Source organism: Manis pentadactyla, chromosome 13 (genome assembly GCF_030020395.1).
Source record: "Manis pentadactyla isolate mManPen7 chromosome 13, mManPen7.hap1, whole genome shotgun sequence".
Taxonomy (NCBI): Eukaryota; Metazoa; Chordata; class Mammalia; order Pholidota; family Manidae; genus Manis; species Manis pentadactyla.
In genome coordinates this window covers 9,345,538-9,368,793 of record NC_080031.1, presented here as the reverse complement: position 1 = coordinate 9,368,793, position 23,256 = coordinate 9,345,538, and the positions used below count along the sequence as shown (strand labels likewise).

At 46.7% G+C, this 23,256-nt stretch overlaps 2 protein-coding genes across 12 annotated transcripts in view; one reads left to right on the top strand and one right to left on the bottom strand.

Annotated features, from left to right (window-relative positions):
• SCN3B (sodium voltage-gated channel beta subunit 3) overlaps positions 1-23,256 on the top strand; it is a 261,377-nt gene that overhangs the window by 177,826 nt on the left and 60,295 nt on the right. The window lies entirely within an intron of this gene.
• GRAMD1B (GRAM domain containing 1B) overlaps positions 1-23,256 on the bottom strand; it is a 182,565-nt gene that overhangs the window by 153,796 nt on the left and 5,513 nt on the right. For 4 of the 11 annotated variants that reach the window (XM_057490933.1, XM_057490934.1, XM_057490938.1 and 1 more), the window contains exon 1: positions 17,852-18,144. The exons of 3 other annotated variants lie outside the window; for them this stretch is intronic. Coding sequence is in view for 4 of the 8 variants with exons in the window: in XM_057490925.1 (XP_057346908.1) it covers positions 7,027-7,400 (374 nt within the window). In the remaining 4 variants the exon portion in view is untranslated. Of the gene's footprint in view, positions 1-7,026; positions 7,856-17,851; positions 18,145-23,256 lie in introns of those variants that run through there. 4 more of the 11 variants (XM_057490925.1, XM_057490926.1, XM_057490927.1 and 1 more) reach the window with 1 other exon arrangement.

The window sequence follows — 23,256 nt, the reverse complement described above, 5'->3', positions numbered from 1 at the left end:
ACTTTAGGCCAGAGGCCTGAGGTCCAGGCCATAAACCAGATCTGCCACCGTGACAGGCCTAATCTCGTTTCTCTACCTCATCTACAAATCAGGGCTGAATAACCGGGTTCTTGACGCGGTTAGTGTGTGCAAAGGTCACACCATCCGACCAAAAAAAAGCTTCAGGCTCTCAAGTGAAGAAGCCATGGATTTCCTTACCTGCTCCTCTGCCACCACCTGTCTTAGCTAAGCGGCAGCCGCCTTTTCCTGGTGATGACTTTCAGCTCTATTATCTGCATTGAAACCCCAGACACGTGTGGTCTGAAAACAGAGGGGAACCCCCTACACTGGGACTCTCTTGAGGAGGTGGCACATGGCTGCCCGCAGTGGCCTGGGGGTGGCAGGCATCTCTTTTCACCCACTGAAAGCATCACCGTCCTGCCTCCCTCCTCCCACACGGAGGCCCACATTCGATTTTCCATTATGCCTCCCTGGCGGAAGCTTTCCCCTCTCCTCTGAGAGAAGAAAAGGCCTCAGGCTCCAAAGTCACAAGGCAAGAGCTCACAGACCCCCAAAAGCCCACCGAGATATTGAAAAGCCGGACCACCCTTCACACCAGGTACAAGAGCCTGTGGGTGAGTCACCACACGGATGTGGGCTGCAGATGAAAGAATCCCAAGTGGGCAGAGGCTCCCGGAAAAGCCCTCAGGCCTCAAAAAGCTCTTTTACACACAGCAGTCCAGCAACCACCCCCAGGCTCTCAGACCAGCTTGGCTCAGTGTCTAAACACCTGCTTCAAGTGGAGGCGGGGGGTGGGGGGAAGGCAGGAAGGAAATTCCCTACAGGCAGCTTAGCCATTCAGAGGCCATAATGAAGGAGTTACCCTAGAAGCAGTTATCAGTGACCAGCATAGCAACTGGCGGATAGTCGGTACCTAGGATAAGCTCACGAAGCAGGGCAGATCCATCACCTGGTAATCTGCCCCACGATCATCCCCGTCTCTGGCCTGACACAAACTGGCACCCCGAGTGCATAACCACCATGGAAACCCTCAAAATACCAACCCCCATAGAGGAACCCGGCCAGTGTGAATCAGCCCACAGGCTCCATCTCCACCTTCTCAGTTCCCACAAACTGTTTGCATCTGGAAACCACATCTACGGCCAAAGGCTGGCTGCTTCTCACGGAGAGTGTGCCTAGGCCAGTCAGCCTCCCCGACCCCCACTGCTGCAGCCCACAACGCCTGCCCATCTCCTCAGCGGCCTTCCCAGCCCCCTGACCTGGGCTCCTCTTCCTTCAGAAGCTCCCACTCCACGTGGATGTGTCCTCAAGCACACAAGGGCCAGCTCCTTCCAGGCCCTGGGGAGATGGTGCAGTGTAGCTGTCCAGAGCTCAGGCTCTGAAATTCAAAGAATGTGGTTCAAATCTCACTGTTGCTTCTGTTTGACCAGGAGGAAGTTAATCTCTGAACTTCAGATTCCCTGGCCATAAAACCACCTGGGGGGTTTCTTGTGAGGATTAAATGTGACCTGTATTTAAGGCGCTTAGCAGAAAACTTGGCACAAAGTAAGCGGCACTCCTCACCCGCAGGGAATTATGGGTCGGGTAGAGATTTTTGCTAGTTTAACCTTATCCAGCATGGATTATTATGTATTCTGCTGACAAATCACAGGTCTCCTTGGCATTTGTTCATTGCTTTGTGTGTGAGATTTCTTTCTCCCACACCCCTGTGTTTCTCGTACATGGCAGGGTATGTGCATGGAGGTGATGGGGGGAACATCTGGAGGCATGTGTCACCCTGCTGCCCTGGAAACCGAAGCAAGACCCCCTCCAAAGGTCAGAGGAGAGTGCTGAAGAACCAAGATAGAGATCAACAATGGATATTCATCACCTGCGAACCCACACACCAGGGAGGCTGGCTCCAGGTGACCTGTCCACCAGGCTGAGCAAGGTCAGTGAGAGGCACCAACCAAGGTCACATGTATATAGATAGCCAAGCAGAAACCCTGAGGCTCCGGGTTGGAAAGACTCTCTAGCTGCCAGCCTTCTAGACATAAGCAGCCATGACAGGATAGGAATGATATACAGAAGCGGGGACAGTGCGGCCAAGGGCAAATGGTGGTCATAAGGAGGGCACCCTGGGGAGAGAGAAGCACAGAGGTGCCCTCTGCAGCCCCTGGACAGAGAGCCTGCACTCAGCCATACATACGCACTCACCTGCCCAGTGTCACTCTCCCTCCCTGCTCCAGAGAATGATGACAAGATGCCATCCAGGAAGATGTGGCTCCACGTAATTGCTAACTTTTTGCTGTAACCCAGCAGGTCAGAGATGGGCTCTGATCCTCAGTTTGGGCTTTGATTATTTACAGCCAAGGGATAGGGAGAGATACAGGTACTAATTCTAAGAGTTTGCCCCATCAACTTCAGACTACATTATTCAGGGTGCTCCGGGGGCAACATGGACAGCAAAAAATTGTGCCATCTTATGTTACATGGTGGCTAAGACAACAATTCCGGTTAGACTGCTGGGAGAACAGTGCAAGGATCAGGTCTCATCCTCACCATCCATTCTTGGAAAAGCAAGAATTAGTTGCCTCAAATACCACTCTGAGCATGTCTCTCCCAGGTTCTGGAACCTACAATGGCTCCCCATTGAGTTGAATCCTCTTTGCATATAAAGCACACTAGCAATAGGGTCTCAATACATCTTTGCTGACTAATTGAAGTTCAAGCTCTTCAGCATAAATTAGAATCTGTCAGCCCATCAACTCACCACCTTCATTTTTCCACATCCTACACTTGGTCATCCATCCCCACCTGAAGTCAACACAGCCGAACTGCTTTTACCAATAGGCATTTAGTCCCCCTTCAAAACTCAGCTCTCCACCAGAAGCAAATTCTTGGTCACCTAAGGCTGGGGAGTGGGGGACAGGAGGAATGAAGATGAGATATAAAAGGTACAGGTTCCTTTCTGAGGACATGAAAATGTTCTAAAATTAAGCATGGTGATGGTTACACATATTTGTGAATATACCAAAAACCACTGAATGGCATACTTTAAAAATGAGCAAATTGTATGACATATAAATTGTATCTCAATAAGGCTGTCACCAAAAAGAAACTCAGTTCTGGATTCATTTCCTCCAGGAAATTTTCCTTGATTCACAAATAAGGATAATTCCATTCCAAACAGTAGAAAAAAAGAAATCATTGATTCATTCATTATTAATTTGTTCATCAACAAACATCTATTGATTGCCCTGAGAAGTCAAGTATGGTGTCAGACAGCAAGGATATAAAGATGAACCAGGCAAAACGGGACTTGGAGTATTTCAGTACTGTACCCCAAGGTCCAAGATCCCCAAACCATGCAAACCTTATCATTTTCCCCACTTCTTTCTTCCTAGGGTTAAGGAGAAAAAAGGGGTCCCCTGATTCTGTTTATATTTTCAACTTTGTGCCATTAAAATCCACAAACTGGGGCTCTCTCAGCCCCCTGCCTTGTACCACGTCAGACAGGCCTGCACTGTGCTTTTCTCTGCGGTGAGAGGTAGATGTGGAATAGGGAATGGGCAGAGGAAGGATGCCATGCTGAGCCTGGAGTGCTCATGCGTCTGGTCCCTGATGTGGGGCCAGAGCAGAGTCATTTTCCAATCATTTTCAAATTGTGTAATGTGCGAGGGGTCCCAGGTGTAGCTACAAAACACGTGAGCCTATAACCTCACACTCTCAAGCACACATCCACTTCACACATCCTCTTCACCAAATAATGGCAATAGTCCTTCACCCTTGAACAAGGAGAAGTTGACAAAACGTTTTCCCACGCAGTACTCTTGAGACCTCCCATTAATCCACAGATCTCCCCCTCCACAGATGGAGACCGTGAAACCAGAGAGATAAAGTGGGGCACCCAAGGTTCCCCACCTCATACATAATAGAACTTAAATTTAAACCTTTCTCCCCTGACTGTAAGTCCAATATTCTTTGTGCTTTACTGCCTCCGAATGCCAACTCTTTCTCAGGGGTTCTTGTTGGGCATGTACGAGCACCTATTCACTTGATGGCTTCCTTTGTTTCCAAGAAGCCTTTCATTTCCAAGGCCTAAAAATGATAGGTTTTTGTCTTAGCCACAATCCAAAAACACTCCAACAGGAGGCAGTATAACAATGGTTAAGAGTAGAGATTTCAGTCAGACAAATTTGTGTTTGAATCCAGAGTTGGTCTTTTTCTACATATTCACACACACACTTCTAATCCAACAAGCCTCCATTTAAAGGCATTGCCTTGAACTACACATAGGAGGTGAAAATCCTGATTTTAATTGCATGTTCCCTGCTCCCCCCAAAAATGAAGATTCCGATTGGCTTAAAGATGGCAGTGTGAGAGGTGAGACAGAAACCTCCTCCCCAAACCACATTGATTATGAAAATACAGCAAATAGGACTAATCCTGAAAGAGCAACAGGAAAGAACACTGCAACAGACTGCCTACATCTGGGGAAAAGAGCAGACCTCATGGAAAAGGAATGTATATCAATGATAACCTTAATAAAAAGAAATTGCTACAGGGGACCCAGAACTCAGGATGAGTCAAGCCCTTCATTCAAGCAACAGAAGGAGGGTTAGAAGCTTGATGGGTGGAGAAGGGAAGGAAGGATGGCATTCCACATGGGTAGAACTTGGCTTAAGAAGAGAAGAGTATTCTCAGTTGAGAAAAAGTAAAGAGTGGAAGAAAAGTCTGCCAAGGGAGGCTGTGGGCACCTTGTAGAAAGCTACAGGCTAATAGTGCATAATCACAGAGGATCCAATGTAGGTTTTTGAGCAGGGAAATCAAATAAAGCATCCTTGGGCCATTCGTATCTCACTAATGGGGAAAATGAGATTGCTAAATATGACATCAAAGTCTCCTGTCAAACTGGCAGGACCAGAATCAAAGCTGAGCTTTCCAGGATCCCTGATGTTTCCTGGGATCACTCTTCTCAAACATACATATGTATATATTCTTGGAGTGCCTCCCCATTTACTTCCAACTACACTTTTAAGCCACAACTAGCTCTTTCCCCTCTGAGAATCTCTCATAGCATACTGCTGAATAATTTGTCTTGAACACATCCAATATCTTTCATCTGAAGATCTTAAGGAGACTTAATGACAACCAAGCTTCATTATTTCTGTTTTGGGTATGAGGAAACTGACTCACACAGGGGTACGGCAATTTTCTCATTCATGCTGGGAGTTATTACCAGAACGTAATGAAACTGAGGTCGAAACTCTATTTTATAAACCATTAAACCCTGTATCCTTTATAGTAAAAAAAAAAGATGATGAAGAAGATTCCATGCACCCTTAGGTATATCTCAAAACCAGGAGAGCCTTCCTTACACCTAACCAAATCCACCCCCATCCCCACCTGACCAGCAAGGCAAGACGCTTGTCCCCAGTTTTTGTCTTCAGTGTACATGGGAGGATCTCAAGGTCCAAATAGGGTCTCTTCTAGGGTCTTCCATATTAGAGGACAAAGCCGACAAACCATAATGAAGTTCAAGATTAGCTCCCACCCAGCTTGCCCCATTTGCCTCTACTCTGCCGAAATGGCAGCAGGATGAAATGCCAGAGCAGAAAGAACTGTCATCCTCAAGTCCCCAGACAGCCCCCCAACAACACAAGCCCTACACCGGCACCTCAGGCTTAATGACATCCCGGCCATGCAGCCAGAAAAGAGGAACCCTGGGAGGTTTATAAGGCTCATCTTCAGCATAACTGGCCCGATTCCTCAATGACCCCTCAACGACACACACATGGCTCACCCCGTTTCTTTTGTCTTTGTCCGTATTGTTTCCCCTTCCTGATCTCCTGCCCCTGGCCTCTTCGTCTTCTCTTCTTGTACAATCAGTCCCACATGGTACGCGCAGTGTATGTCTTGCAGTGGTTCCATCTCCTCAACACCAGTGAAACTCACGTCTTAATTTCTTATACCAGCTTCCTCCCATCCTCCTTCTCGAAGTCCACATCCCCTTGTTGTACCCAGCCCCTCACGTCCATGACCACATCTCCAGTGGCTGGTACCAGACTGAGCTCACAAGAACATTCAATAAATACTTGTTGAATTGAAATGAATGGAAGTGAATAGATTGTTGGGAGAAGGAGTCCTGGGGAAGGTGGCTAATTGCTCAGTTGTCCCAAGAAAAGATCACAAACTATGGCTGAACCAGGACCCTACAGTCTAAAAGTAAGTGAGTAGGGTCCATGGTATAAAAGAGCCAGAGAAGATTTTTGCCACCTCATCGGGCACCAGGCTCGCCTCAAACAACTCCTGGCCAACGCTGTATGGAACTGCCCTATGGTTTTCTATACCGAGTGGTAGGAAAAGCAGCTTCCACTGCTCAGATGCCACATTCATCCAGGCAAAAAGTAGCTGGTGCACATCACCATGGTGTAGCCCAGGCCTAGGTGTGTAAAAGACTCAAGGTGGTAGGAAGCGTGACTCACTCGACATGAATACTCCGCCTCCCCTTCTACTCATGTGGGCCAGGAAAGGCAACCTGGTGTGGCCAAAAATTAAATAATAAAAATTAAAATGCACTTCTCAAAGTCCACAGTCAGAAATACAAGTCCAGGTGGAGGCGTCACTTGGCATCCCTCCTTCTGCTCTCTCCTTCTGTTCAATGGGTATAACAGTAGTACCTAATTCAAAGAGTTCTTGTGAGAATTTGGGGACAGTGACAAGCTTACCATAACACCCCGCCAGGATAAGGGCTCATTACACATTAGATGTTAATTGGCTGCTATGGTTTTTATTCGTTTTGCCGTGAGGATGAAATGGAATGGAATGCAGCACGAAGCCCCACGGAAACGTGTTGTCAGGGAGTACCCGGGCACTGGCCCAGAGCCCTGGGCTGGGAGATGGGAGACACTAGCGGACGCCGAGGTACCTCCAGCCCCGGTGCCCGAAGCCCCCCGGGCTGAAGTTTCCACCAGAGGGCCCTGGGGCCCCGGCCGGCCCTGGGAAGGGGAGGACAGGGGAGCGAGGGGGCGGGACAGGACGTACCTGCTTTCGCTGCACTCCTTGGGCTGCCTCACCCGCAGCCACTTGCGGAGGAGGAAGCGTTTTCGGCGCGGGGACGCGCTGGGTGTGGAGCAGTTGGACCACGGGGTGTCCTCGTCGCTGGAGGGCGTGATCTCGATGGACGGCAGCTGCAGGAACTCCTTGCCGGGGGCCAGGACGCCGGGCAGGTCCCGCGCCAGCCCGGCCTCCAGGCTCTGCTCCTGCACGTTCTTCGTGCGGCGCATCTTGAAGCGCCGGCGGCGGAGCGTGGGGGTCGACGCGCTGGACCAGACCGGGCTGCCCTGGGGCGCGCCCTGCGGCCCGGGCACCTGCAGGGCGGGCAGCTGCAGGCTCTCCATCAGGTTGGCCGCCGGCATGGGTCCCCGTGAGCCCGCGCTCGTCCCGCCGCCCCCCAGGCCCGCGGCGCGCTCGGCCCTCGCGTTAGGCAGCGCGCGCGGCTCGGGCGGCGGGAAGCGCCAGGTTCCTCCCCCGGGGCGCCGCGGGGACGGGACGCGGGGGCTCCGGCGCTGTCCGGCGCGCGGCCGCCGTGAGTCCAACTTTTCCGAGCGCCGCTCCGCCGCGGGAGTGGAGACCTGGGCGCGGCGGGAGCCGCCCGGCCGCCCTCTCGGGGCTCCCCGCGCGCGCGCGCGCGCGCTTGTTTGTCTTCCGCCGCGCCGCCTCGCCGCCTCGCCTGCTGGCGTCGGTGCCCGAGCGGGATCGGCTGCCGGGGCCCCGGGGGGCAGCTCGGCAAACTCTCAGCGGTTTGCGTCGGGCTCACCGGGCTGGGGCGCCGGCTTGGCGCTGCGGGGAGGTAGAGAGCAGGAGGGGCAGAGGGCGAGAGAGAGAAAGAGAGAGAGGAAGCGAGACACTGGATAAAAGCGGAACAGGAGGAGGAGCAGCAGGGGGCTAGGAGGGAGGGGAGGGAAGGTCATCTCGGTCCCGAAAGGGCAGGCACGCGCAGCGACAGCTCGTGTAACTGTACGCGGAATCCCTCGGGGAGGGACTCTGCCTCCGAGTGGAGGCTGCTCCAATCAGCCTAATGAAACAAGATCACAGCACAAACTTTCTCAGACAGACGATTGGCCGGGCAGCTCTCTCTCGTCTAACCAGCCTGCTTTTTTCTTTCTTTCTTTCTTTGCGGGGGGATGGGGATGGTGCGGGGGAGGGGGGGGCGGGGAATCAAAAATTTGAGTCCTCGCTTTCCAAGGCCAGCCAAGGTACAGGGGTTGAGGGAAAACCAGGAGACTTCTCCGCTGGATCTCTACTAAGAAAGGTGCTTTCTTTGTACTGTTTGTGGGGCCATTGGGGGCACAGGAAGCGTGGGCATAGTCAGAGGGAGACAGCAAGGTTCCTGGAGGCTGCTTCCAAAATGACAAGCTGAGAAGAGGGGACGGTTCTCCTGTGGAATACGCTGAGGACATCAGACATGACACACCAAGGAAGGACAGACAACAGGATCCGAGAGACAGGACACACAGGGCCAATGAGGAAAGGGGACTGACCCCTGTCCCTCTTGAGCGACCCTGTCAATACCATCCGCCCCACCACAAGCACAGAATGGGGTTAGAGATGGGAGAGCACCCAGAAGGCAGAGCAGCCAGCAGAGCCCCAGCGGGCTGGGGGTGCTCCCTGGATCTTCCAGGGGGATGATAATATCAACTCTGCCTCAACCTGAAAGGCACATGGACTGGTCACCAGAAAAGTCTATAGTATGTCCCCAGCTCATGGAACCTGGGACGGCTGAGTCAGTCCTGGTAGTGTCCCACGACACACTGACCTCTCACCCCCTAAGAACAGGTACCACCCTAAGAGACTGGCCCTGAGCTCTCTACAAAGGAGAGGTGGTACCCTTCAAATAGACCAGCAAGAGCACAAAAGAATGTGCCCTGAGCTCCACAATCTAATTCAACTACTCTTCTCTGCCCCCCTCTGTGAGTCCACCTTCCAGCTGGGAGCTGATGCCCGGTGTTTCTGCCAGGACGAAGGTCCTGGGAATGATTCACAAGTGTCCCAAAGCTGAGGAAAGAAATCACAGTCCTCAAGATCACAAGAACTCAAGAAAATACATCCCTGCAGTTGAACAAGACATCATCAAGTGGGACAGCTGGCCTTGGACTCATCATGCCCTGCAATGACACGTGGTGGGGAGCTCCAGGCATCGTGACATTGCACAACTTCCAAGAGGTGGGGGAAACTGAGGGAAGTACATTTTGTTCAGGGAGAGAGATACTGTGGCTAAAAAGCCAAGGCCGGGGCCCACTGGTAAATGACTCCCCAGAATGTCAGTTCATCTTATTTTGGACTCTCCACATCCGGCCACTGGCTCTCTCAGGGGTGGTTTGGTATCACTCTGTTTGAACTCCCGGATGTGGCACAGAAAGGAGAAACCCCTTCGCATCAGGTGGCAGGCCTGGTGAGGAGCTGGATGCTTCTTCCGGCTCCGGGAATGCTGAGGAGGCTGGGCTGTAACTCCAAACTTCAGGACCCGGAGCTAGGCCGAGGTGCCACAGCTGCTCATTGCCTTGAATTTCCTCCAAGGACGAGCGCTTTGCAGGGCATTTGATAACTGAGTTCAAGGGACCTGCCTGTTGAGGGCTGTTGAAATAGGAGACTGGGCTCTCAGTTGTTTAGGGGGATGCTACTGTTCAGCTGCAAACAACAAAATGAAAACTCCAGCACGATTCCCAATACAGGGGCCAGAAACTCAAAGGGCATTTTGGGGAAAGGGAGATAGACCAGGGCCGCAGCCCCCGTGGAGTTGATCATGAGCACGCTGAATTTGAACATGTGCCTCTCAACAGGAAGAAAAGTCACCAGCTCCTTCCTCCCACATACTTTAGCCAGTTTTTCCACCCACAGTAGATTTTGGGCCTAAAATCTAAAATCCTATGAGATTTCATTTAAGCCTTCGGCACAGCAGTCGCTGAAAATGATCATTTCCATTTCACCTGGTCTGAGGGAAAATCTTCACACTAAATCTGAAATGTTTTCATTTGACAGGTAATCAGGGACCCAGAGTACCTCAAGTTCTTAGCACTGTCCTTGTTCTTTTCCACCTACAGCCCCTCCTCTTCGTCACCCACCTAGTCATCCACCGAAACCATATTCAAAACACACACACACACACACCCGAGCTGTTTCTGTTTACTTTTCACCATGGCACTGTCCAGAAAGGTGGTAAGTGGGACCCCACTTTGAGAAATGAAATCCTTGGCAACTGGGAGCCATCATAAGACTATAAACACATGGCGGGAAGAACCAAGTGTCTCTTTCCTTTGATCTCTCCTCTCCAGGGTGTTTTGTTCATATAGTAACCCTTACACCTTTGTAAAGGGCTTTCATACATACTATTTTATATTCCAGTGATGCTAGGACTGAGGTACAACTTTACCCAAAGTCATAGAAAAACAACCATGATAAAAACCAATGGCGAAACCAGAACTTGAACCCAGGTCTTCTGAAGCCAGTTGAAGCCCATCAAAATCTCATCAGTCACTTCAGCTCTGGAAAGCAGGTTTCTTCAAACACCAGGATTTTTTACCAGCCTGCCTTTCGCTGGGATATCACCTGATTACATACATCCACCCAGTTCCAGCAGTTATTTTACAAAGGGGGAAATGGAAGTGCAAAGTTTTGAAAAACAATTTTCCAAAGCAGCTGGTATTGGGGTCAGGACCAAAGAGTTTCCACGACCCCTGTCAGAATCTCAGCCCCTGCATTCCTCTCCAGGTCTCCCTGCTCCCTGCTCCCCGTTTCTCTCCTGTATGTGGCCCTCAGCAAGCTCTGTGGTTCTCTGGGAAACTGACCTCAACTCTGGCCTCCCAGACAGGTGGTGCCTGAAAAACCTGGCCCCCCTCTCCCCACCGCCGCAGCCAGGCCTCTAACTTTAAATGAAAGGCGCTCACATTACCAAACAACTTGTTTATTGTCAGCTGCTCAGGCTCCCTTTTCCTGCAGACACAAGACACCCAACACCTGTCTGTTACTTCTGGACACCACAGGCTGTAGTCCATTATTCAGCTGAAACTTCAGGAGGGAACTTAAGTGAAAAAGAGCAGCTGTGAAGCTAGCTTTCTCCTGGTGCACAGCCAGAAGCGTGAGCTAGAAGGCACAGCCCCCCCTGACACACCATGCCACCTGCCCCAGGGATGCCAAGTCTGGCAGATCCCAAGATCACAGACAGAAATGTCCCCTCTGGTGCTGTTGCTACAAGACAGACAGTCCACACCCTCGAGGCTGGGACAGTTTCTCTCCTGCACAACATCAGAACAGCCAGACCCAAGGGCTGGCCCATTCACGGGAACGAGGCAGGCAGTGGGCCCACGTACATTATCAGAGAAGCTGGAAATCTGATAGAAATGGGGATGAGCGGTGAGAGCAGGGTTATTACCTATCTTCAAGTACACAATGAAGGATGGCCTGACATTATTCTCTAGTTCTCCTGTTCCACTGCAAGAGGAAGTAAGTTTCTGTAGAGCTCAGTGTGGGAGATTCAGGTGAGATGGTAAACACTTACCAGGACTGAGACCAGTTAAGGACTGGAATGCATGACCAAAGATGGCTAGAGAGCGGTTTTCTCTGCACATCTTTAAAGGTAACTGGGGCCTTGATAAGAGGCAGCAGCAGAAAAGAGATGGTCTCTTAAAGGCCCAGTTCCCATCCTACCTTCGTGGGTCTGTAAGACCCAGATTGTCTCTCTTTAAAAAAGAGCAATTCACTTAAGCCTAAAACAAAGTCCATTCAAACTGATGCATTTCTGGCTCCAGGCATTCGATTATTGGATACTGAACACTTCCCTGACACCCACACATTGCTTTAATGCCTTGCACAGTGAAATAGAAATACAGGGACCAATCCCTAGGATGGTGAAGGGGCAAGGAGCTGGGGTGCAGAGTCCAAGGACAGGAGAAAGAATTGGAGAGAATAAGCTTCAACCCAGGCCCTGGAATCTCATTTCCATTCCTGCCATGAACCCCTACCTTATTTCCTCTTGCAGGAACTAAGCTGCTAAAGAAGTCCAAGGGAACTGCACTGAATTTGTGTGGTTAGAGGAGGATGGAGAATGCTGCCTAGATACGATCTAAGACCACTTCACTAGCTTTCCCCTTTTGAGGAAAAAGAAGACAATGCTGGGAGACTTGGGGAGTCTCAGTTCTTAAGGACAGAGAGCTGGTGAGGCCTCTGCCCCGGGGGATGCACGAGGTTGGCAGAGAGCTTCCCCTGGCCTTCGGCAGGGGCCACGGTGATCAACGACGTCACCTCAGGAGAAGGCCGGCTGCCAGATAAGCCTCTGTGGTTTTATTGCTCATCAAAAGAATGTTTTGCTCAACTGCCCCTGTTCTTGACACCAGAATACCAACGCATGGACAGACATCATCTCTTGGCCTCTGAATTTACAAGGACAGGTTGTGCAAGCTGGGGTTGGGAAAGAATTCCTAAGGCCTCTGCCTTGGTCTCCTTGCTGTCCTTCCCAAGGCAGGTAGGCAACATGCTTCAGATATTCTGCTATTTACCCAGAAGAGTCAGCAAATACCAGTGGTACTATAAACTAGGGATTGTGTGCACAGGCCCCAAAGCATGATATCTGAGCTCTGCACCCCTTTCCAGCACTTACTGGCTGTTTGATTATGTAATCTCACTGTGTCTCAGTTTCCTCATCTGTAAAAGTCAAGGTAATTGATAGATCTCCCTCTTGAGGTGGCTGTGAGCATTCGGACAGTGTATGGCACTTAGAACAGTGCTTAGCACCCAGTAAGGTCTCTGTAAACTTTAGCCTTTGTTTTCTCTAATTAAGTCACCTTTATACTATCCTTGTATTATAGGAAACATGACTTACTCATGTTGATTTTCAGTTCAGTTTAATTCTACAAGTATTTGTTAAGCTAGAGCACTAAGTGAGGCCTCTTATTAAGTGCTGAGGATCTAGCAAGACAAAGAAGGCAGTATTTGAGCATCAGAGCGCAGTCTAGCAAGGCAGGATTAATTAAGTGCTCAATGTAAGAGCAAACAAGGTGTGAATAGAAAGATCCATACATTTTAACTTGAGGGCAAGAGGTCCTCTAGGCAGTCTCTGTGGAGGGATTGGTATTTAAGTTAAGACTTCAAATATGAATTTCAATAGAAAAGAAGAATAGGGCATTCTGGAATAAAGGAATAGTCTGAGTAAAGGTACTGTGGTGTAAAAACTCATGGAGAGTTTTTGAAAGTAGGGAGAGATGCCAGGGCATATGAAAGACATAATAGATGTGGCTGGACAAACAAGAGGGTCAGACTTGTGAGTGTTCAAAGCTCAAATTTTATTCTTTAAACAAAGGAATGCTATTCAAAAAAAAATATTGGGGGTGATGGGGCAGTAAGATTACTGAGCTGTATTTGAGGAACATCAGTTCTGGTGACAATGTGAAATGTGTCCTGGAGAAGCAAAAGATGGGACACACACAGGCCAATTAGAAGACTATTACTCAATGTGTCTGTACTTTTTGAATATCAGCTACATGCATGACAAACAGTTCAAGTAAGAGATGGATAAAATCTGAAATAGGGCAGGAAAAATATGTAGAATGAGAGGAGGTGGGCAAGGAAAAGAAAAGCCCTATGAAGATTGGTTCAGAGATGCAGATTGGAGTGCAGAATGATTCAAAGTCCAGGGAGGAAAGGAGCCAATATTTATTCAATGATTCCTGCAATCCAGGCACTGGGCTAAGGGCTTCAAGTGCCAAATCCCACTGGACCCCCTGAGCACCCTGAGAAATAGATATCAAAGGCTCCATTTTAAGATGATGAGAAATTTTTAAAGGTGACTTGCCCAAGGTCACACAGCTAGCAAGGGAAAGATAAGCTCACATTTAAACAGGGTCTCTCTACTATAAAACCCATGCCTTTTCAACTGTACCACATTTTAAAAAGATAAATAATGCTATATGCTATAATGAGGCCAGGCAGGAGGAAGACTGAGATGATTCCATTAGGTTTAATAATTAGGTTATTGGTGACCTGTGAGGGAACAACTGCAGTATGGTGGCAGGAGAAGAAATGTGATTATTGTAATTTAAAGAGCAAGTAGGGGATGAATAGATGGGGGCTGCAAGATTACACTGCTCTTACCAGAAATCAGGCAGTGAAAGGAATGAGAGACATCTATTCATTCTCAAATAGTTTTTGAGCATCTACTCTGTGTTAAACACACTTCTGGGACCAAGAGTTAAATTGTGAAAAGTTGTGTGTGTGTGTGTGTGTGTGTGTGTGTGTGTGTGTGTGTGTGTGTGTGTGTGTGTGTATTATTATTACTGGTAGATCTTGTGTTTCAGAGGAACAAAACATGACTGGATAATTATGCCATTTAAAATGGAGTTTTGCCTTAATCTGCTAAGAAAAATTGAAGCTTGTTGGTATACCTGGTAATCTAACAAGTCAATCAAAACGTATTAAATTTATGCAGACTCTAGGCATACAATAATACTGGGTACTGTTAAGAGTTTCTGAAAAGTTTCTGTTAAACTATTCATTTATTCCTAAAAATAAACTTTGATTGCCTATCAAAGATGACCCTGGCCTTAGTTGCTTGAAATTTGGGGATGGGGGAGAGTAGAAAACCAATCCAAGAACTATAATTTGGTAAGGAAATCCACTTCAATAGAAGCACGTACCAAATACAGTGTGAGCCCAGAAGAGAGAGATGTTGATCTAGAGAGAACTTCATGGAGGAGACTGTACCCACCCAGGGTCGAAGGTTAGTAGAGGAGTTTCCTGGGCAGACCAATGTGGGCATGCATTCATGGGACCAAGAGGGCAGAGGACCACATGTGCAAAGGTGCTGAGGTGCAAGTGAGCAGGGTGTGTTCTTGGAATTTCAACAAGAACAGTTTGGGTCATAATGTTCAGCTGGGTGAGGGATTAGAGGAAGAGATTCTATCTACCGTAAATCTTCCTCCATGCACCCATGCAAACACTTACTGAGCACGCCCTGTTCTAGGGGCTTGGAAACAGGGGTGCACAAAAGCAAACCTGTGCTCTGGTGATCGCATCAGTCCACAGTGATGGAACAGATTTCAAAGATCTGATCCAACCATCACTTTATCTCCACTGTTCATTCTGTTTTAGAGATTAGAACATGGAGGCAAAGGATGGTTATGGACTTTTCCTAAAATCAAGTTCCAAAAAGGTGAGGCTTCGAAGATGTTGAAGGACTTCGCATACAAAGACCAAGCCAGGATCAGATGGAAGCTTAACTCAAAACTCTAGGAAATGATTCAAGTGCTAAAGCGACCACGTAAGGCTTTTATTTCTGAAAGGTACTCAGGCCGTTCTACCTCTGCTAAGTCAGAAAAGTAGCTCCCTTTCACAGACAAGCAAACAAGGGCCAGAGCAGTGGAGAAGCTTGAGCAGTGTGCTCCAGATTGCTTCGAGGGTTGAATGGAACTGTGGTAATATATTGATTACCCTGAGATAAAATGCTGCAACTGTCCAAATGCCTACTTGGTTCTGATGGGATACAGCAGTGTGCTTTCCCAGCACAGTCAGGCATAAATCAGAAATGTTCCAAAGTCCTAAAAACTTTCAGATTCACCAAAGATTTCTTGAATTTCTGTAAATTACAGCAGTGTGCTTTCCCAGCACCAGGGGGATCCTGACTAGTCTTTTCCTACCATTTCAAACAAAAAATGAGAATTGTTTCATTATGACACAGGAAGTTGCTGAAGAAGCCTGGGCTTGGTGGAAGATTTTCAGTGGCGGCTCCTGTAAACCAGGTCCGGACGGCCATTCCCACTGCAGCCTGAGTTGTTTATCTTTCTGCAAGTAATGCATCTATAGGTAGTGACTGTAAATAATTCATACCTGTAAAATTCTGTATTTAGTGTGAGCTCGTGCCTTAATTGCAAATCACACTGTCAGAGGGGCCCACTTTCCAGGAATAGTCCCTTTGCTTCTACCCTGATTATATGCTGGCCTCAAGCTCTCCTTAGTAGCTACTGCCCATGTTTGCATTCCCCCCTTACCCACTCTAGAAGCTGACAATCTGGACCGCTGCCCTCACAGTTCTCCTCAGTTCAGCGACTGCACAGTATTAAACACCCTGGCACTGGGACTTGGGGAACTGTTCTGCCAGATGATCTCTAAAGCCTCCATTACAGCCCTCAGAATCTATGAATCTGTGCTTTTAAGCAATCCTGGTGCATGAAAACACAGATTTTAAAAATATATGAGTAAGAATGATCTTATGATAGAGGTCATTTGTTTCACAAAAGGGATTCTCTGTAATAGCTTCTTTACATGTATGACCATTTTTATTCAATTAATAAACCTGAATAAGGCACATTCTATGCAGAAGCCACCTGTTGAATAACTTAGAGTCCAAATACACAAGAAACATGTCACTGACCACTGAGTGATCTGTTTCTCTACATTTCCGGGAAAAAGAAGAGAGCTCCATTTCCCATACCTTCAACCACTCACCTGATGTAAGCTGGTACTTTTGGAAGATATATTAACTCTGTCTGACAGTTGGAGCATTTCATTAGCAACAGACCTTCCTTGGGTGACAGAATTGTAGGCTTGGAAGAAATATTAGATATTTAGTCCAATTTCATTAGATAATGGGTCCATCCTTTCCTAACCATGTCGCACCCAGGTTCACAAATAAGAAACTGAGACATGGGCAAGCAAATCTTGGGCCAGCGTCATAGGGCTAGAAGTGAAACTGCTTTCTGTAATTAAACACCTGTTGCTCAAATTCTACCTTAATTGCTTCCAGTGGTTATTTTGGGGGTAGCATGTTTTACCCAAAGAATCTTTAAAAGACAAATTGCCCTAAGGAGTCGTGCTTTTTCTGCACACATTCTGTATGCATCTACTTGTCTCCTAAGCCCTCATAGAGCAAGAAGCTAATCAAACACAAATACCTCACTAGAACTAATCCCAACAATGTGAACATTTAGATTTGCACAAAAGATATAATGGGGTGTTTATCTGCTTTTGGAAAGGCCTTTTTGCTCTGCACAAATAGAATTCCTGTTTGTGGGAAGTTCTAATGTATTTTTTATGTTACTTGCGTCATACACAACTTTACAATAGTGCCATGGCTTAATTTAAGGATATCTGCAAATAATTAACTCATATGCTCATACCCTTTCAGTTCAAGGCAAATGCATGATGATAATGAGGATCTGAACCAAGCGAAAAATGTGGTGCAGTCAGACATAAATCAGAAATGTTCCAAAGTCCTAAAAACTTTCAGATTCACCTAAGATTTCTTAAGCCAGGCCCCATATTTTCTCATTTAAGTCTCATAAAAATCCAGTAAGATAAGTATCATTTTTCTCATTTTAGAGATGAGGAAACCGAGGACTCCAAGACATTAAGAACTTTAGGTGTCGAGATGTGATTCAAACCCAGATATTCTGGATCGCAAAGGAGTGTTTTCTCCACTCCACTGTGTTACTCCATTTCAGCCCCCTGTAAAATGTATTTTTTCAGCCACCATTCAAACTGGTTCTGTCTGTCATTTTTGCGAAGACTTGTATTTGATTTTCAGTTTGGCAAATAAATAAGTATGTGGAGTCGTGATTCTGCAAACCGATACACTTTGTTTCCCTGTTTAATTCAGCCAGTTTCTATTTGTTACCTAAATATACCACGAAGTTAATACCAATTTCCTTAGGAGTTCCTACTGCACATTTTAAATATTTTAAAAAGAAACACTATTTCAAATATTTAGCAAACCTTGCTTGCTAGAAATACTTGCAAGAAATACTTTTGATGGCATGTTCAGATCATATAAACAAGCAGCCCTAACGCCTAATTTGCACCCAGTGTCTCAAGTACCTCTTACCTGAAAGAAGTCTATCTGGAGGTCCGAGGTGAGTCAGCAGGGCCTTGCAGGCGCTGGTATATGGGGGTTCCTTGCACTGAGAATCAGCCACACAATGCTTCAAGCAGGGTCTTCCAGCACACCAAGGAGGGGGCCACTGACCTCTGATAAATGGGGCAGCCTGAGGCTCCACTAAATTAGTTTGCTTAAAATGAGGCTTGCTACACCCTGCTGAACTGGAAGCTTTGTGGTCTTTAGGTTCTAATTTAGCTTCCAAAGATAAATCTCACTTGTTTTCAGGGTGTAGAAAGGCAGTGACTTAAATCTTGCTAGCCAGAGCAAAGTCTCCATTCTTAAAGGCTTGCTCACATGATCTCATTCCAGGCAAGTTCACCCTTGCATCCTTGGACATTGGAACCAGGACATGAGCCTCCATCCCCAACATAATAAAATGTCCCCAGCTTAACTCAAAGGAAAACCAGTCAGCACTAGCTGGCCCACTGTCCTTCAGCCCCACTGGGATAATGAAAATCCAGGTCACAATCCTGCCTCTTTCTCCCTCTCCTCTTCTCTCCCATACCCCCCAACACAACATGCCATTCTTAGAGATACCCCAACTTCCTTTAGTGACCAGATGCTGTCAATCCAAAAACAAGTGCTGAGTTCCCTGTCAGTAGTGGTATTCAAGCATAGACTGAGCTTAGGGGGAGATTCTCATTCTGAGGCTGAGACCAGATGACCTCAGAGGCTATTTCCAGCACTAAGGTTGTACAGTATTTATTCTACAGGTTCCAAAGTTCTGTAGCAAATCCACACATCCTCTTGCTCTTCTAATCATCTTTTATGACTTCTCTTTCTTTCTCCTTCAACAATGTCCTCCATATTCATCTAAATTAACCCTTACCAGTATAAAAAGAAACCTGGGAGCAGTTTACCCACACAACTTTGCAACACACCATTTTCCACCTTGTATCATAATTACGGATATGCATTTTCCACCTCCCCTCAGACTGTAACCGCTATCAAGGCAAAATTTATGTCGCCTTCATCTTTGTTATCCTGCTACAGAGCTTACTGCACCACACAGTGCATATGCTCTGTAAATGTCAGTGAATGAAGAAATGATGGCTGGGAGGGCATGGTGAGTACAGAGGACAGGTCAGAAGGTTTAAGGGAGCATCCAGTGCAATAAGATTCGCAGCCTCGCACCTTCTAGAGGAGGCTCCTCCACTGAAAAGCCCTGCTAGAGAGGCACAGATCCGGGACACTGTCTGTCCCAGCCCTACAGCATCACGAGGGACAGCTCTGACTATGCTCACACTTCCCCTTAGATGATCGTGTCACATTTGGCCTACATCACCTAGGAGGTCTCAGAAGTCATGGAGGACTTTTACGCTTTTTGCCCAGAACATTCATTCCTGATTAATTAAAAGCTCTGATTTCTTAGGTAAAGGTGTTTGGACTATGAGTCTTTGGGGAGCAATTAAAGGAAGAAATAAGAATGAATTTGGAAACAGCTGCTTATCTATCAAGTCTTAAGAAATATTTTTTAATGAATAAATTTATAATGTTTTGCAATACAAATAGACAGTATTTTTACTATAAGAAATTGTATTTGCACAAAGAAGCTATTTAACACAAATATGATTGAACTACATCAGAAGCAGGTTAAAGGTGTTATGAGTCACACATATACAGTGTCACAGTCCACATGAAGCTTTATTGAGAATAAGTCACCTGCAGGCCGTGTCCTGGTCTGAAACTACCAAAGGTCTTTTAACCACACCTCCTGGTTCAGAAAGCTGTTCAGGAAGCTGCCCCATCAGGTTTCATCAGATCTGATGATCCCATGTTTGGCTTTTCCAGACAAGCTATAATCTAAAGACAATCAACACGAAGGACTGAGGTAAAGAGATACCAAGCAAGAAGGAACTTTCCTGTTAGCACAAAAGATTTACATGAATACTTTCCAAAAGGTTGTTATATTTGACAGGATGGGTCAGTCACACATTCATAATACCTGGCAGAAATAATACTTCAACACTCTGAGGACATAAATAAGCTATTGATACACATTAGCAAAAGCACCAATCTCTCCTTTCTTTCTCACTTCACGCCACACTGGAAGTTAATCCTCTTTGTCCTGTGATGGCCCCCGCTTAACCATTCCTGAGAAAAGGGATTTCATCCTGCTCTTTCAAAGATCTCCAGATACACAAGTCTTCCAACTTCCCCTGGGGAAACGGGGCCGAGGGGCCTACTGGTGCTCCGTGTACTCCAAAACACAACCACCCTGTCTGCAGTTTCCTCTCCAAAGGGTGTCTGCCAGTCCTGACTGTAAGGACGCCATTGGCCATAATTTAACTCCCCCAAGTGTGTTTGTACCATTTGAGTTTCAAAGCGGAAAAAAATACCTTAGAGGAAGCCAACCCACACATATTACAGATAAGAAACTAGGCCCTAGAATTGCGTGTTTCCGTGGCTGCCTTTGTTAGCCAGTTTGCTGTGCTGTGAAGATGAAGTCAATCCATTAATAGTGAAAGAGCGGAGTCCAGAAGCACATTACCGTGACTTAAAAAAAATTTTTTTTAATCAGTTTTATATTTACAGAAGTTACCTGACACGTCTACTGACCTCACCGGCCTGGTTACTGTTTTACTAACAGTGCCCTCTCATGCCCGGCCTCAGGACCACAGGACACTGTCAAAATACTCTGCCATTATTGGCACTAAGTACCATATGGATAAGTGTTTGGCCCTGGTTCCAGGAATAGATTGCTTGTTTTCTGAGGGGAAATGTTGCAAAGAGCAGCTTATAAACACAGGTTCTGTGCAGAAGGTGGGAAGAGGCTTTTATTTAATTAGATCAATATCCAAATAGGATCCTAGTAAGATTAGCTTATATTTACTGTTCACTTACTATGCATCAGCCACCATCTCAGTTAATACTCAAATCAACCCCAGGAATTCATTGGTATCCCCACTTTTCAATGAGAAAAATGAGGCTTGCAAAGGTCATTTAAAGACACACTGCTAACCAGCAGCTGGCTGGGATTCAAACTGGACAATCTGATGCCAGAGCTTATGCTCTCCCCATGGTGAGCTTGGTCTCTCCTCTGGTGTGGCATGATCTCAGTCCTCCATGTCAGCATCTTGTTCCTAAGTTGGTACCTGATTTAGTAAGTCATGTATACATCTATACCACACAGTTCTTGTATATGCCTCATACAAAATACCATGAGTTCTTGATATATATCACATGGCCTTTTTGAGATACGTGTAAACATGGTATGTGCAGATACATATCCTGGACATACGAATTCCCAAAACTGATGACATATTTGCATATCTTGACATTTACAGCATGCATTCCAAATACGTTAAGCTTATAATACTCATTTATGTCCTCACTGATGGGAGTCAGCACCTAGCAATTAAGTGCAAGGGTTCTGGAATGAGAATGTCTGGGTTCAAATCCTGGACCCACCATGTATTAACAAGTTCATCTCTCAGTGCCTCAGTCAACCCATGTGAAAAATCAGATTGATAACCATAGTGCCTGTCTCATGGGCTTGTGGTAAGGCATACGTAAGATAATATACATATAGCACCTAGCCCCTTCCCTAGGAAATGCTAAGTGAAATCTATGGTTGCATTATTTCTATGTCTGCAATCATGTGTATAAGCACGGCATATCCATCACTAATGTAATACGGACATCAGGCAGCAAGGGATGTCTGGCTGCATAGACACATCATACACACACCACAGAGCAGTATAAAAACCCTCTTTACCTACACAGTGCCCCAGAGGCCCCATGTATGAATCTGCTGATTTTTTCAGTAGCTCCCTACCCTCCTTCTCTCTTACACACACACACACACACACACACACACACACACACACACACACACACACACACACACAAAATAAAATAAATAAAGTCTGAGCTCAACCTAACAGCTTAAAACATAGGTCTATTTACTTTAAGGCCTGTGGAGAAGGGGGAAGGTCGAAAATGGCAACAATCAGTATAATCCTAATCCTCATAGTTTTCAGTCTATTACCAGTCTGAATAAAACGGATTCCAATGTCTTGGGTTTTTCTACCTGCCTTTTCTAAAGTAGCTAGTGAATGCTCCATCGCTTCCTTACAACGGGAGTGGTTTTGCCATGCCGTTATCATCTCCATCATGCTCAGTAAAAGTTAAAAGATGGCATTTAGATCTTCTATTCAAGCGCGTGATCTTTCCAACCTTTGCAGTGCAGAAGCACCCAGTCGAGCTAATGCATTGTGCTGAAACGACTGCCTTGGAAATGCCCGAAGCACAGCAGCCCTAATCCACTTTGAAGACTAACTGTATTCAGAATGCTAGCTTTTATATTAAGCTATATATTATAGTAAAATCAGCTGCAGGGACAAATCCTCTTTGAAACAGAGCTAAACCATTTTTATTTATAAAACTTACAAGAGCCTGGTGCAAGAGCACAAACCCCAAACAAACCTCAGTAATAAGATAGAGCAATGGCAGCTATGCGGGTTTTGCGCAAAGGCTATGTATGTGTGCATATTATCTAGAACCTCGTGGGTGTCATGGAGTCAAAAGGTAACAGGGACTATTTTAACAGGAAACACGAAAAGCAAGCCTCAAAGTCACTGTTCTACCAACAAAGCAAACCTTAAAAATGGCAAAAGTTAGTAATTAACAGTGACTAACAAGAAGGGAACTTCGTTGATCATGCAAGTTCTGCAGCTCTTCAGAGAGGGAACCAGTAGAGCAGAACCCCACATTTTCTCTCTGATGCCTTCCGATGCAGTTAGTGGAACATTAAGCTCACTCCTAAACTGCAAAAGAGGAGACACGGGGTGTGCAAACAGTCCCTGAATCCTCGTGGAAGTTTCCAGTGCCCCATCTCCCATAATTACATTTCCTGATGTTGGTCGGTTCTCTATTCAAGACCTGTTTCCCCTGCATAGCCACTAAAGCAATGAGGGGGACGCAGGAGAATAAAAGTAGAGTGCCCATATCTCCCATTTTGATAGAATACGCTTCGCTACTTTTCTCAGAAGGATGAAGGGGATGAAAAGGGGTGATAATAAATAAAGAAGAAAGTCTATTTCTGTCTGTTGCTGGTTTGGAGGGCAGGAAACCTTGGTGCTCAACCTTCAAGTAAGGGTGGGAGTCCAGAACTAGGTGAGTTCAGGGCAGACCATGAAATTATCCACGCTCCTTCCCAGACAGGTAATCTTCAACGTCAAGATGGATTCACTCTGAAAACAGTACTTACAAGGCAACCAAGAGAGGATTCAGATCTTTGGGTTTCTTAAAGGTGCGGGGGAAATAATCTACTCAGGGAGTGGGACTTTATATAGCAGCACAAAGCAACATGGAAAAACGTAGCCAGAGTCATAAACTAGTAATGCTGT